General features: G+C 37.5%; 2 protein-coding genes across 5 annotated transcripts in view; one reads left to right on the forward strand and one right to left on the reverse strand.

Moving 5' to 3' along the window:
* Positions 1–15,286, forward strand: part of LOC143887331 (mitochondrial Rho GTPase 1-like) — a 68,923-nt gene that overhangs the window by 22,025 nt on the left and 31,612 nt on the right. For 3 of the 4 annotated variants that reach the window (XM_077391519.1, XM_077391464.1, XM_077391573.1), the window contains 2 exons: positions 531–586; positions 5,958–6,039. The exons of the other annotated variant lie outside the window; for it this stretch is intronic. In XM_077391519.1, the coding sequence (XP_077247634.1) occupies positions 531–586; positions 5,958–6,039 (138 nt within the window). The remainder of the gene's footprint in view (positions 1–530; positions 587–5,957; positions 6,040–15,286) is intronic. 4 annotated transcript variants of the gene reach the window in all.
* On the reverse strand, positions 1,224–1,938 carry LOC143882857 (uncharacterized). The gene is made up of 2 exons (XM_077386256.1): positions 1,652–1,938; positions 1,224–1,569 (listed from the first exon to the last, which is right to left on the reverse strand). Exons 1-2 carry the CDS (start codon positions 1,902–1,904, stop codon positions 1,373–1,375), a joined length of 450 nt encoding a protein of 149 aa, XP_077242371.1. The 5' UTR covers positions 1,905–1,938; the 3' UTR covers positions 1,224–1,372.

Genomic DNA, 15,286 nt, shown 5'->3' on the forward strand with positions numbered 1-15,286 from the left:
GAGATAGGCAAAGCTAGGTCAGGGAAGGTGGATGCATGTCTCATCTGATTTGAATGGACCGCTTATATCAGAAAATTTTAAGCTTTGGGCATGTCTCATTGAGTGTTGACCACTTAATTTGAGGAACCTTCTCCGATTTTTCCCGTAGTCCTTAATGAAGTTTCTTCATTGAACAAAGCATCAACACTCAATGTTGTCTTTCAATATGGGATTTCAATCCTTGAAATCAATACGTAAATCAAATATAGCTGCCCAATCTAGTATTTACACTGGATAATACCTTCAATTACCTAAAAAGTATCTGGATTTTAGATTAAAGGCAGAACAATGTCAATTCTCATTTTTACTGTTGTTGCTCACAAAGAAAATGTTAGTTCTCCTATAGCTTATTGCAACAAAATAAAACTGTGTTGCCACTTTCTTGGGATTTTGTATAATACTTGTAGTTCTAGCTGTCCAGATTAGGTCAGTATTGTTGAGTGCTCCATACTTTTCTTAGACACTCACTTTATGGATCTTGTTTCTATTAGGATGGGGTTCTACGACCTGCTGAGCTTGATGATCTTTTCTCGACTGCACCATCAAGGTGAACTACTTTCTTGAAAGATAGTGTAATAGTATGTTTACTTTATACTAGTATACATTATTATTTTTACTTTGTAAATAAGCTGGCAGTTCTTGATCATTTGATGAGGCGTGTTTTCTACATATTGTTGCTAAGTTGGTGAAAATTGAAACTTTGTCATTGTTGATGAATGCACACTGGAATTGGTCTCAGGGGTGCATTTTCTGATTTATATTGAAGTTCCCTCATAAGGTGATGTAGGACATGTCACACTTGTATGCGGTTATCTAGAAACTAGAGCGAGAGTGACAAAGTATCTAGTTCTGGACATCCAGGAATATGAAAGAATAATAACAAAAGTGCAATAAATCTGGATGACATGCAACTCCTATGATTCAACTATGAAAATATGATTAAGCAATAGAGATTTTAAGTCTCCATGAGTAAATTTAATCAATGTTCTGAAAATCGGAATCATATCGTAAATCTTAAGAGGGGTCGAATCGTAAATCGAATCGTAAATCGTAAGATTTTTCAGATTTATATATAAAAATCAGAAAAAATAATAAAAAATAGGAAAAATTATAAATAAGAATAAAAAGAGTAATTATCAATTTTCCATTCAAAACCATTAAAATAAATAACATGAAATGCTTGATAACCACTTAACCGATTGTCATGATTAAAATTAATTAACCATTCATTACCAAAATGGCAAAATCCATTCATTCTCTCTATAACGATCTCAAAAAGATAAAAAAAACTTAAAGTCTCACATATGAACCACAAAACAAAACATGAAACATATCATGATTGTATAAAATATAGATCATGGATGTCGTCGATCCCATTCACATCCTCATCATTATCTTCGTCATCGGCATCGGTAGTTCTTCCCTCAATATTAACACCCACATCTCCATCATCTGTGTCGGAAGCAGAACCAAATTCTTCTTCATCTTGCAATTGGCGCTTGTCCTTCCTTTTGTTGAGGTTTCTAACGCCTGTTACATTTACAAGAATGAATATCAATAAATCATGTCTTTAACTCTTTATTACTAAGAAAAGAAATTACAAATAACTTACGTCTTTTCTTTTGTTGAGGCGCATGGCTGGAGCCGGCGCCCGTCTCATCTCCTGTAGCTTCTTCCACAAAACATTCACCCATATCCAACCAAGTCGTGTCTTTTGGAAGCACAGGTCCATCCTTTTCCGTTATCCACTCATCGTCCGAGTCCATGTCAGATAACGAAATAGGATCAAATCCTTTGTTGCCCTTCCTCTTTGAATTGCGAACTCGAAGTTGAAGATTGTATTTGACAAAAACAAGTGCATTCATCCTCTTTTGTTCGAGTCGGTTTCTTCTTTTTGAATGTATCTAAAATAAAAAAAGTTAATAATAAAAATTAAAGGGATACAAATAAAATGATACGAATAAAAAAAGTAGACTTACTAACATTTACCTGCTCAAATGTGCTCCAGTTGCGCTCGCAACCGCTAGCACTACACGTTAGGCTTTCAATTCGAATTGCAAATTTTTGCAACTCGGGACATTCATCTCCAAAGGCGTCCCACCATAAACCTATTTTTCCAAAAAATAATTATGATAATTTCTAAATACATAAGATAAGAACTCAATTAAAAATTTTTAGTTAAAGAATTTACCTGGTAACTGTTCTTTCCTCATTAACTTTGCCATTTCCCGCCCAAAGAGACCCTCTGCTTTCTTGAACTTATCAATTTGGTTACCAATTAACACCCTCTCTTTTGAACTTGGAACCATTCTTTCTAAGCAATCCAATAGCCCCACCTTAATTTCAATGTCCACGTCATTTGAAGTCTCATACTGAAACCGCGGATTTAAAAAATAACCCGCTGCGTGCAAGGGCCTATGAAGTTACCTGTCCCAACGTTCATCAATGATATTCCAAATTTGCTCATATTTCTTCTTTATGTTGCCCAAATTCTTTGCAATGGCTTCTTTAGCTCGGTCCATAGCCTCATAAATGTACCCCATGGCAGGTCTCTCATCTGAATCTACTAAGCGTAGGACTTTCACCAATGGGGATGTGCATTTCAAACAATAATACACACTGGGCCAAAATGTGGAATCGCCTAACACAATTCCGCATATCTTGCTCCCATCGGCTTTGTTGGAATATGGGTTTTTTGCCAATCATCCGAGGCAAACATCTGCATCAAGCCCGCCTTTCTCTCTCTTAGACTCTTCAATGTCAGGAAGCACGTTGCAAAACGTGTCACAGCTGGCCTTGTCAATTCCCCTTTCGTATGCTTACGCATTAGATGCAAAACCCAACTATGATTGTAAATGTATACTGTGATCATCCTGGCCTTTGCGATGGTCTCTGCATGGGTTGGTAATTTTCCAATGTCTTCAAGCATCAAATCTATGCAATGAGCGGCACAAGGAGACCAAAATAATTTTTTCCTCTTCTCCATTAATAACTCCCCTGCTTTCACATATGCAGCCGCACTATTCGTGATAACTTGGACTACATTTTCCTCTCCCACTTCTTCCACAACCGAATCAAGTAGAGCAAACAAGTTATCTGCATTTTTTGAGATATCAGAGGTATCTACTGATCTCAAAAAAACTGTCCCTTTGGACTATTAACCAAGAAATTAGTAATGGATCTATTCACCCCATCTGTCCAACCATCTGACATAAGCGTGCAACCCGTCTTCTTCCATTCTTTCTTATATTCATCCATCATAGACTCTATGTTCTCTACTTCTCTTTTAAGGAATGTATTCCTCATCTCATGGTAACTTGGGACTTTTAATCCATGTCCAAAATGGGTTATGGATTCAACCATGGCGTCAAAAAATGGGCATTTAACAAGGTTGAAAGACAATGCATTCGAGTAAAAGAACCTTGCTATGTTTTGGCAAACTTTATCCCTATCCCCCTTTTTCCAAATTTGATTGATAGTTGCTTGCTTGCCCGTTTTTTTGTCCCCCCTCACCACAAAATCATCCATTTTCCTCTTCCCTCTAGCAACACGTGCATTCTCTATTTCCTCTCTATCTTGATAATAGAAGTCCGGCCGCCCCACATCATACTTTGCATCATCTCTTTTCTCCTTCTCTTCTTCATTTTCCTTCAATAGTAACTTAAATTTATCAACAACGTCATCCGGATTTTGTGTACAAGCAGCTACATTCTGTTTTGTACGTCCCAAATGATGCTTCATTCTAAATACACCTCCAGAATACTCTTTCCCACAATAATTACATCGTAATCTTGTCTTGTTATTGGGAACAGCCGTCGTACAATGCTCCCATGTCACATCGACTTCTCTAGCCTTAACCATCTTTCTTTATACTACACTTCAAACTTCTCAAAGAAATACAAACTTGTAAATCCAATGCCTGAAATAAAAATAGATGACAAAAGGAAAAATAGCCTTATAGTCCCACATTAAACCAATCCAACAGGCAACAGCAACACATTAAAGCAATCAAATAGCCCCAGTGCAATCCAATACTGAAGATTTTGAACTCAAAATTAAGGGCTCTGACGCTCTGTTTGTTTTGGATTTTAAGAACTGATTGGAGTCCTATTGGTTCTCAAAATCCAAAAGAAACAGAGCCTAATCAGTTTTGGACTCTAAATCAGTTCTCAAAATCCAAAAGAAACAAATTTGACCAACAAAATACAATAAAATTTAAGGCTCTGTTTCTGTTGGATTTTGTGAACAGATTGTGAGTCCATAACATGTTATTTGACCCAAATTTAAACATTAATTTGGCTATAATAATCAGTTTAGGACTCGAAATCAATCAACATCCAAAACAAACAGAGCCTAAGGCTAATTGTTACAAAAAATTATAATTTTGATCGATCTCAAAATTAATGGTATGTTTGTTTTGGATTTTGAAAACAGATTGAGAGTCCATAACAGATTATTTGGCCCAAAATTAAACGTAAATTTGGGTCTGATAATCAGTTTTGGACTCCAAATTAGTTCTCAAAATCCAAAAAAAAAGAAACAGAGGGTCAGCCAGCCCTCTTCGTTTTTGGATTTTAAGAGCTGATTGGAGTCCAATCGGTTCTCAAAATCCAAAACAAAAGGTGCAAAAATGAAAAAGAAAGGAAGAGAAAAAGCAGAAATGAGGAGCAGAGGAGAAAAAAAAAAAAAAAAAAACGTACCTGGTCTTCTTCTTCTTCTTCTTCTTCGGTGGTGGAGGACCGTATGGTGGTGGAGGAGGACCGTACGGTGGAGGAGGAGGACCGTACGGTGGAGGAGCGTACGGTGGAGGAGGAGGACCGTACGGTGGAGGCGTAAAGAAAGAGGGTTTCTGCAAAACCCTCGTCGAGAGAAAGAGGGTTTCTGTGGCTGGAGAAAGAGTGAGAAATAAACATAAATATGGGTTTTTAAGTTGCTGTGGCTGTGGGGCCCATTTTTTTTTTCAAAAAATACACGTTTAAATTGAATCGCACGATTCACGATCGAATCGTACGATTCAAGCTAAAACCGATTCAAATGCCCGATTCAAATCGTTTTGCATACGATTCGATTTGAATTGTACGATTTGAATCGCAAATCGTACGATTTTAATAACATTGAATTTAATTATATAATCAATCTACGTAAGCATGCAAGTAACTTGAATATCAAGAAGTCACAATTCTCACAATTAGGACATTTCAGCAACCCCACAAGGATTGTACTTCAATCCCACGTACAAAATCTCATAAGGTCTCAACACAATTCTAATATGCCTATGCGAAAGATTCTGGATCTCAAGGCGTGCTTTTGGGTAGGTTTCAATGAGTGTAGACACAAGCCGGGAAGTTGCATACGTATACTGGGAAGCTGCAGATGTATGCTGGAAAGTTGTAAAATTATTTTTGATATAAAGCAAAAGGAACATAGGGTCTGGATGTCTGCGAAGAGCAACTTGTATTATTATGGTGATCCCAATCGAGCAGGGTCTCTTCTGGCAAAAGAAACTGGATAGAGTAACAAACTATCAAGTTTTGGACATCCAGGAATATGAAAGAATAATAACAATAGTACAATAAATCTGGATGACATGCAACTCCTATGATTCAACTATGAAAATATGATTAAATTTTAAACAATAGAGATTTTAAGTCTCCATGAGATAGTAACTTCAACTAAACAATTTTGATGGTAGTCTTCTTTTGTAGAGGCTTCCTAATGCGTTTTTATCAGACTAGTTTTTTTTATTGCTATTTTCTCCTGTAATTTGTTCGATCTAGTATCGGCTTGACTCCGTCTCTGTAAGATGTTTTGTTGATTTTTGTGTTTTGGGTCTTATGATAAGATCATCATGGCATTATCAAACTACTGTTTCTGGTATTTAATTTCTTGTAACACCTTAGTTTTTTTTTGTGGTACAGTCCTTGGGCCGAAGGCCCGTATATAGATGCTGTGAAAAAGAATGCTTTCGGAGGTTTATCACTTGCAGGATTTCTATCAGAGGTTTGCATCTCCATCACTAGTGAATCGGCCATAGTACTTTCATTTTATAGTGGTGTGAAATCACATCAAGTTTTTCATACCTTTGCAGTTTAGGATTTCATGGCTTTGCAATTTCGGATTATATGTATAGGCCACTGATATTGGCACTGCCATGTTTTAATAATTTCACAAACTCAGCTTGTATTTTCTTCTTTACTTGGCACTGCCATGTTTTCATAATATTTATTGGATGCTATCACTCAATAACAGTTGTACACACTATGCTTCTCTCAAGAACAGTTATACGCACTATGATTCTTTCAGTATTTCTTTATCAAGCACTGAAATACAAGGTGACAATCCGAGAGGGGGGTGTGTGTGAATTGGCTAATTAAAAATCTGGGGCTTAATTAAGTGGATTATTAAAATCAATTTACCCATTAAGCCTTAACAAGTCTAACCCTTTATCAATCAATAAATATAATGTCGGATAGGGATTAGATATTACTTTATGCTTATATACTTTAATCCTTATTCAATGAAACATAAACACAAGTAAAGGGTAGAGATTACCAACCACCAAAGTGCAAAGAGAAGGAGATAAGAAAGCATCCACAAGGCACAAGTTTGATAGTGGTTCGCTCACAACTTGACCTACTCCACTCTTCCAAGTTTTCCTCATTGGGATCTCCACTAAACTAATAAGATTCTTCAACGGGCGAATCTCAAAGCCGTACACCAACTTCTCCTTCAAAGGGATCACACCCTTTTCGCATAAAGCCTTGCGAGGGCGCCTCCTTCTTACAATAATTCACCTTTCTTAACGGGCCAAATCGGAGACCCTCACAAACAAATGAAGAAATAAAAAGAAGAACTCTCTTTGCCTCTGAGATAGGCTGATTACAACTTTGAAAGCTCACAAACACTCCAAGGAAGATAAAATGTAAAGCCTATAGAGTACCTTTTGATAGAATGTACAAATACAAGTTCAAAGAGGTTTTTAACCTTTCATGTAAAAGTTTAGGTTTAAGAAGATAAGATTTAATCTTGCCAAAAGGTTGTTTAGAAATGTTTTGATAGTGTATATATAGCCCACAAGGAAATATGACCGTTTGGGGGTAAAACTGTAAATTACAGGGTTGAAAAAGTCAACATGCGAAAGCCCCAACGGATCTATTTCCATGTCGCGGCGGTCGACCGAGGCACAGTGGTCGCCCCCCCTTATTGGGCTCTGAGTTTGAATTTCAAATTTCATATCGACGCGGTCGCTGGCCCTAGGGTGGTCGCCCGGCGAGGGCTACCTGTTTGAAATAAATTTTCTGCTAAAAAACACTATCGCGGTCGATCGGACCTATGGCGGTCGGCCTCTAAGCCCAACCTGGATGTTTTCTGGAGTTCCAAAAAACATATCCGCAGTCGCCCGGCTTACCCCGGTCCACCGACCTGATAAATTTCGAGATGTCCTAGACTTCCAGGTAGCATCTCGTGGTCGCCCGGCATAGCCCGGTCGACCGGCCATGAGTAAAATTCCATTTTTAACTTTTAAAATCCAGGGGCTTTGGGCTTTGGTTTTGGGCTAAAGTCTTAGGTTTTCAAACACATTTTTGGGTGTGTGTATGGTTTCCAAGATGTAAAAAGTTAAGTGTGAAAACCATTTGAAAACCTTTTTGAAAGTGCATTTAAACATAAAATCAAGAGGACTTCAAATACATTCTAAAAGTAAGAACCTTGAGTCTTTTTGGAATGTCTTTGCTCTTTGCACTTCCTTGGACTTTTCAGCTTGAATGAACATCTTGAACTTTGTCTTGGCTCCCGTTACTTGTCCTCCAATCTTCAATGCATATCGAGGTACATGAGGTGTCACCATGGCATGTTCAACTCCAAGCTCCTTCTTGACACTTGTTGGGGAACTTGTGGGATCATCATGCTGAGCTTCTCGACTTGATCATATCCAAATGGTGATGACTCCAATGTAGGTGTAAGCTCTTTGCTTCTTGATCCATAAGCTATGTGTTGAGTTGAGTTGTGTAATGACGATTATGATATGAAATTTCTGTATAGGACACAACACCTCAAGGCAACACATTAGTCCATAAAAGCTAATCAATTTAGTTTGCTAGCATCAAAACAAGAAGGTAAGATGAATGATTAACCCATGAGAACCCTTGGGCTTACATTCTCCCCCTTTTTGATGATGGGAAACAAATTGATTAGGGAGGAAGGAGATGTTAATCAAATAGATGAGTTTGCATGATACGATATACACAATAGAGCATAGCTCCCCCTCACTATATGCACAAATATAATTAATGACTACAAAGCATATGGTGCATATGCAAATGGACTACCTAATCAATTCCCAAAATTCTTCCCCTTTTGGAAACAGCAAAAAAGGTAGGAATCAACAAGCAAAAGTGCAAGTGGGGTGTCATGATGAATAATAGCTTGTCTAAGCGATGTGCCTTGTATATGATATACCATTCAAGCTCTAGGAATGCTTATCAAAGAGAAAATAAAAGTGAAATGCATGATAAGCCCCCGTTTTTCTTTTGATCAAATGATTCACAAGTTATGCATAAGAATAGGGGCAATAGACCTTGTGAGCACATCACAATGATCTATAGAAGCATGAAGATATAACCATTTGGCTCTCCCCCTATGAATTTGTCATTGGCCCTAGGTGAAACCTATGTTGTAGGGCATGACATGACATAATGAATTGAATACTTGGGCTTCATTTTCAACTTTTTTGAAGCAGATAAGTATCTACCCGAGCAAGGATATGCTCAGATCTATAACTTAACCTTTCAAGTTCACAAGTTGCATTATGTAGGGGTTTTCTTGTCATAGGGCATACAAGTCTCTTCCTGAGCATGAACATGCTCAGAACTATAAAATAACTTTTGAGTTTAAATTATTTGGCCCTAGATAGTTATATATTTGCAAGTGAAAGCTCCCCCTGACTATGTGCATCAAATCTAAATGTAGAAGTTGTAAGCACATAGGCCCTTGATTTTATTCACTTTAACCATTCCACATTTGCTCCATTCAAGAGATATTCACAATTTGAACATGAATGGATGAATATTAGACAAAATATGATGACCTTGAGGCGAATTCAGTCTAATAAACACATGGATACCAAAATAATAAAATAAGGGAATACACATCCATGGCAAAAAGATCATGTATATGTAAAGATAAGATGAAATAAAGTTCCATATACATGAATAGAAGATGGAAGGGACACACCCCATTCACATCCTGTCAATATGTCAGAGATACACATGATTGGTGTGAGGAACAAGAACTCATCACTAGTATAGAGACAATCATACAATCTCTGAGACATGAACCAAAATAAAACATAAAAAGCCCCTTATTGGGGACATAACATCCATTACCGACCATAAAACCCACACTGGGCATCTAAACAACAATATCCACAAGCCCATCTAGGGCATAATCCACAATAGTCATAAAAGCCCATACTGGGCATGTACATACCAAAATAAAAGCCCACATCGGGCATAACCATCATCCATGAGAGAATAACATTATAGTCCAAGAGCCCATACTAGGCAAGAAAAAGCTAAACCAAAACAAGATAATCAGCAGTAAAATGTGATTGACTGTGTCTGCTGCAAAGAAGGTGCTGGCCATCGATCAGTCCTGAGGTGGAGGCTGGTGCTCCTCACGAGGTGAAGTCCTGGAGGAGTAGTATCTGGTGGCCCGATTCCTCTGATAAGCTTGCGTCATCTCTCTATGCTGCCTTGCCATAATCTCCATAAGTCTCTCATGATCAGAGGCTTTCTGACTGTCTGCAGTCGTAAAAGCAGTAGAGAGGGAATCAATCCCAATAGTGAGGGTGTCCATGCCAGACTTCAATGATGCGATATCGCTGGCAAGAATCTCATATGAACCAGTGGTAGGGAGCTGACGCTGCTGAGCCTGTGCCTGCTCATGTACTCTACTCTGCTCCTGCATCAGTGCCACTCGTTCAGCCTCATTCACAGCCTCTTTTATGTCATCTCGTGTAACCCCACTAGGACCACCTAGTCCTGGTATAGGAATTCTCATAAGGGTAATGCTTGAGTGGTTGAGTGGAGGATCAGGGTTTGTTGAGAAGGATTTTTCCAGATTGATCTTATGGAGCCTTAGGAGCTTAGTAATTTGCATCCCATTAGGTAGGCCACCCTGTCCTCTCTTGACTGCCTCATCCATATACCCCAACATGATGAAGCCTAAATGTAATTGGATCTTTTTCATAATGTAATGGATTATGAGGGCCTCAAAGGGCTTCACTGCATCAAAATTTCCTGCTCTATGGGTGATATTATATGCCACGATTTTATGAATCACCCAAGCCGCATCATTCATTTTACTAGCCTTGATGTTTAACTTATCCTTTGGTGGAGCAACACTTAATGTCCCGTATACCTCTTCTCTTGGAAAGTGATTTTCTATTTCATCTTTCCCCCAAAAGAAAATCATTTTCCCTGTATTAGGTATATCAATCCAAGCACAAAAGTTCTTCAAATTTAACCAAAATTTGTCTCCTTGAAGATGGGTATTCATTACTACTCTTTCATAGGAAATATCCAAATTGGCATAAAAATACCTAACTATCTTAAGATAGACTGGAGCGCTATAGACTAGAAAGAAGGACGAACCTTGGAATTTAAAAAGTGATAGAATATCAATTTTTTTAAAATCTTGGAAAATAACTTTTTGCCATGAGATGACAATTCGATCTATGAAGGCCTTGTAACGCTCCTTGGCTTGTTTGTTGAAGAAGTGTTCGGTGGGGAACACCTCTTCTTCCGGTTCCGTTCTTGCTCATTTCCCTTTTTGAGTTAAGGTTTTCCTTGACATTTTAGTTTCTAGGGTTCTGAGAGAAAAGTGAAGAATCAAAGTGAGAATCAAGGGGGTTTTGAGAAAGATGATGAGAATGCATGAAAAGGATGGGAACAAGTAGAAAATGAACGATTTGTGGGAGAAAATGGCGAGAGAATAAGAGAAGAGATGGAATGGAAAGATTATATGGATGAAAACAATGAAGAAGATGAGAAAATGAGAAATAGAAAATGAAGGATGGATCAAAACTCACTTGAATGCCTTAATCTTGATTATCTTCCATCGAAAATGTCTTGGGAGCAAGGAGGAAGAAAACCCCTAGGAGAAGAAATGAGCGGTGGAAGTTAGAAATGACTCGCGGTCGCCCTTTAAAACGCAGTTTTCGACCATCGCGGTCGACCGGGCTATCGCGGTCGCCCGCCGCGACCCGCCTGTCCCTTTTTATTTTTAATTTTGCGACCATACGCGGTCGACCGGGTTCACGTGGTCGTCCGCCGCGTTTAACTTGTTTCGATTTTATTTTTGTCGAGGTTGCCTTCCGCTGTCGCCCTCCAAGGTCCGGTCGACCGCCACACCCCTGTTTTCGATTTTTCAATACTTTTCAAGGGATTTTGTGATCTAACCCATTTTCTTCTATTTTTCTTGCATCTATGGGATTCTAATGAACATGTAAACTTGATCCCTAGGCTATGTGAGGACATCTAAAAAATTATTTCTATTTTTCTAACATTTAAGCTCAAGAAAATGAATGGACATATGTTTTCAATGAAGTTCTTTGTAGATGTGTGTTTGATGAATTTTGCTAGATACAAAATGTGACACTTGTTAAATATATGTCTAGCAATATTTGACATATTAGCTCATCTAATTGTGAATGCTAAGTGCATATGTGTGTGTTCTTGCACTTAGATGGGTTTTTTCTAATAGATTTTCAATATAGCACAACGTATAGTCTAAAGAGGTAATTTTTTGTTTTCTTTATAGATTATAAGGATATATGATGTGATCATGAAGCTCAATAAGCGAGGATACATTTTATTAAAAACATGACTAATGGTATGTATCTATGCTTAATTATGAAATGATATATCATTAAAGCACATGTGATCTAGATACAATGAATGCAACATTGAAATAGTATCTAGAGAGAATTCATATGATATAACAATTAAGGCACAACCCCATTATATTTGCATTTTCAATAAATAGCTTTAGTGGGGAATTTTGGAACCCAAATCACTTTGGTTCCGACCAAGTTTGTGTGTGGAAGTGAGTCTTTTCTTATCTACACAAACTTGTTTGATTTCACAAATCTAATCCTACACTTAGATTTGTGATGCCCTAATCTACCACAATATGAACATGAATATGAGTGGGTAGATGAGGAGCAACTAGAACCACAAGAATACACATGAGAACATGTATGCTTGTCTTTATCTTCTTGTAATCTTTGGTTCTTTAAAGAGAGTTCTTTATTTACTAATTTATCTCATTTAATTGACTTTCAAAGCAATTTGTTTGTTGAGATAAATTAGCTTTTAATTTTTATTTTATTTTCACAAGCAAGTGTATATTTTTTATTTAAATCCTTGTTTGTGTTTTTAAGGCTTTCTTTTTCTTTTCCAAGAATAATGCACTTTTTAATTAAGTCATTATTTTTATTTATCAAGATTTTGCTCAAATGACTTAAATTTTCATATTTTTCTAAACATTCATTAACCTCCGATTTCAAATTTTCAATTTGTTTTTCCAAATCGGCAATCGAATGTTTGAAAGAATTTTCCTTTGCAAAAGATTTTTGTAGAGTCTTTTTGTTTAAAAATAATATTGTTATCATTTGAAGAGAGACTACTATTTTTCTCATAAAGCTTTTCAAGAATAGTCCAAATATCTTTTGCATTTCGACATGAAGAAATTTTCTCAAAAGCATTAGGACATAGTCCACAACATATTATAATTATAGCTTTTAAGTTTAATAAAAATAATTTTGCATCATTTTTGGTGCGTTTTCTTGGAATAGAAAATCTCCTTTCAATGACATCTAAGATGTCAATGTCTATGGATTTGAGATAGGCAAGCATCTTTACTTTCCAAGCTCTATAATTTGATCAATTAAAAAAAGGAGGGATTATAGCGGATTGGCCTAACTCAAAATCCATTTAGATTGTCACAGATCTTTATCTCTTGTAGATTTTGAATTTAAAAATGTCTTTAAGAGCCTATGCTCTGATACTAAATGAAATATAAGGTGACAATTCAAGAGGGGGGGGGGGTGAATTGGCTAATTAAAAATTTGGGGCTTAATTAAGTGGATTATTAAAATCAATTTACCCATTAAGCCTTAACAAGTCTAACCCTTTATCAATCAATAAATATAATATAGGATATGGATTAGATATTACTTTATGCTTATATACTCTAACGCTTATTCAATGAAACATAAACACAAGTAAATGGTAGAGATTACCAACCACCATAGTGCAAAGAGAAGGAGATAAGAAAGCATCCACAAGGCACAAGTTTTATAGTGGTTCGGTCACAACTTGACCTACTCCACTCTTCCAAGTTTTCCTCATTGGGATCTCCACTAAACTAATAAGATTCGTCAACGGGCGAATCTCAAAGCCGTACACCAACTTCTCCTTCAAAGGGATCACACCCTTTTCACATAAAGCCTTGCGAGGGCGCCTCCTTCTTACAATAATTCACCTTTCTTAACGGGCCAAATCGGAGACCCTCACAAACAAATGAAGAAATAAAAAGAAGAACTCTCTTTGCCTCTGAGATAGGCTGATTACAACTTTGAAAGCTCACAAACACTCCAAGGAAGATAAAATGTAAAGCCTATGGAGTACCTTTTGATAGAATGTACAAATACAAGTTCAAAGAGGTTTTTAACCTTTCATGTAAAAGTTTAGGTTTAAGAAGATAGAATTTAATCTTGCCAAAAGGTTGTTTAGAAATGTTTTGATAGTGTATATATAGCCCACAAGGAAATATGACCGTTTGGGGGTAAAACTATAAATTACAGGGTTGAAAAAGTCAACATGCAAAAGCCCCAACGGATCTATTTCCATGTCGCGGCGGTCGACCGAGGCACAGTGGTCTCCCGCCCTTATCAGGCTCTCAGTTTGAATTTCAAATTTCATACCGGCGCGGTCGCCCGGCGTGGGCTACCTGTTTGAAATAAATTTTCTGCTAAAAAACACTATCACGGTCGACCGGACCTATGGCGGTCGGCTTCCAAGCCCAACCTGGATGTTTTCTAGATTTCCAAAAAACATATCTGCGGTCGCCCGGCTTACCCCGGTCAACCGGCCCGATAAATTTCGAGATGTCCTGGACTTCCAGGTAGCATCCCGCGGTCGTCCGGCATAGCCCGGTAGACCAGCCCTGAGTAAAATTTTATTTTTAACTTTTAAAATCCAGGGGCTTTGGGCTTTGGTCTTGGGCTAAAGTCTTAGGTTTTCAAACACATTTTTGGGTATGTGTATGGTTTCCAAGATGTAAAAAGTTAAGTGTGAAAATCATTTGAAAACCTTTTTGAAAGTGCATTTAAACATAAAATCAAGAGGACTCCAAATATATTATAAAAGTAAGAACCTTGAGTCTTCTTGGAATGTCTTTGCTCTTTGCCATTCTTTTAACTTTTTCAGCTTGAATGAACCTCTTGAACTTTGTCTTGGCTCTCATGACTTGTCCTCCAATCTTCAATGCATATCGAGGTACATGAGGTGTCACCATGACATGTTCAACTCCAAGCTCCTTCTTGACACTTGTTGGGGAACTTGTGGGATCATCATGTTGAGCTTCTTGACTTGATCATCTCCAAATGGTGATGACTCCAGTGTAGGTGCAAGCTCTTTGCTTCTTGCTTTCTTGATCCACAAGCTATGTGTTGAGTTGAGTTGTGTAATGGCGAGTATGATATAAAATTTCTGTATACGACACAACACCTCAAGGGAACACATTAGTCCATAAAAGCTAATCAATTTAGTTTGCTAGCATCAAAACAAGAAGGTAAGATGAATTAACCCATGGGAACCCTTGGGCTTACATGCACTACAAATATTGCTTAGATAATGTGTTGTTGGAGGTGGCAATGGTCATATGTTTGTTATGAGTGACACTGATTTTGTTGTGGAGGACATATGCCTTGCTGCCTATCTTGATCCTTTCCTGTATGAACTTTTCAAAGGGACAATGTCCATGATCTTGCCCTTGTCTTGCTTCAAGATATCGATCCTGAACGCTGGTGCAATGACATGTCTTTTTTTTAGCTTCACTCTTTGGTCCTATCTGAGATTTGGGTTTTGTCTCAAAAGAAGTGCCGAAGGGGAGCTCCTCTTTTCGAGATGATTTCCATCATTTGGAAAATGATCACACGAAGTTAAAATGAAAATGCTGACAT

This window comes from Tasmannia lanceolata, unplaced genomic scaffold, assembly GCF_043159265.1.
Source record: "Tasmannia lanceolata isolate RefF3 unplaced genomic scaffold, GAP_Taslan_0.1 ptg000002l, whole genome shotgun sequence".
Lineage (NCBI taxonomy): Eukaryota > Viridiplantae > Streptophyta > Magnoliopsida > Canellales > Winteraceae > Tasmannia > Tasmannia lanceolata.

Coding starts and splice junctions, on each gene's coding strand:
- LOC143882857 (XM_077386256.1), bottom strand. CDS start 1,904: ATGAATGCACTTGTTTTTGTCAAATACAATCTTCAACTTCGAGTTCGC. Junction 1,570..1,651: donor GCCTCAACAAAAGAAAAGAC/GTAAGTTATTTG, acceptor TAAATGTAACAG/GCGTTAGAAACCTCAACAAA.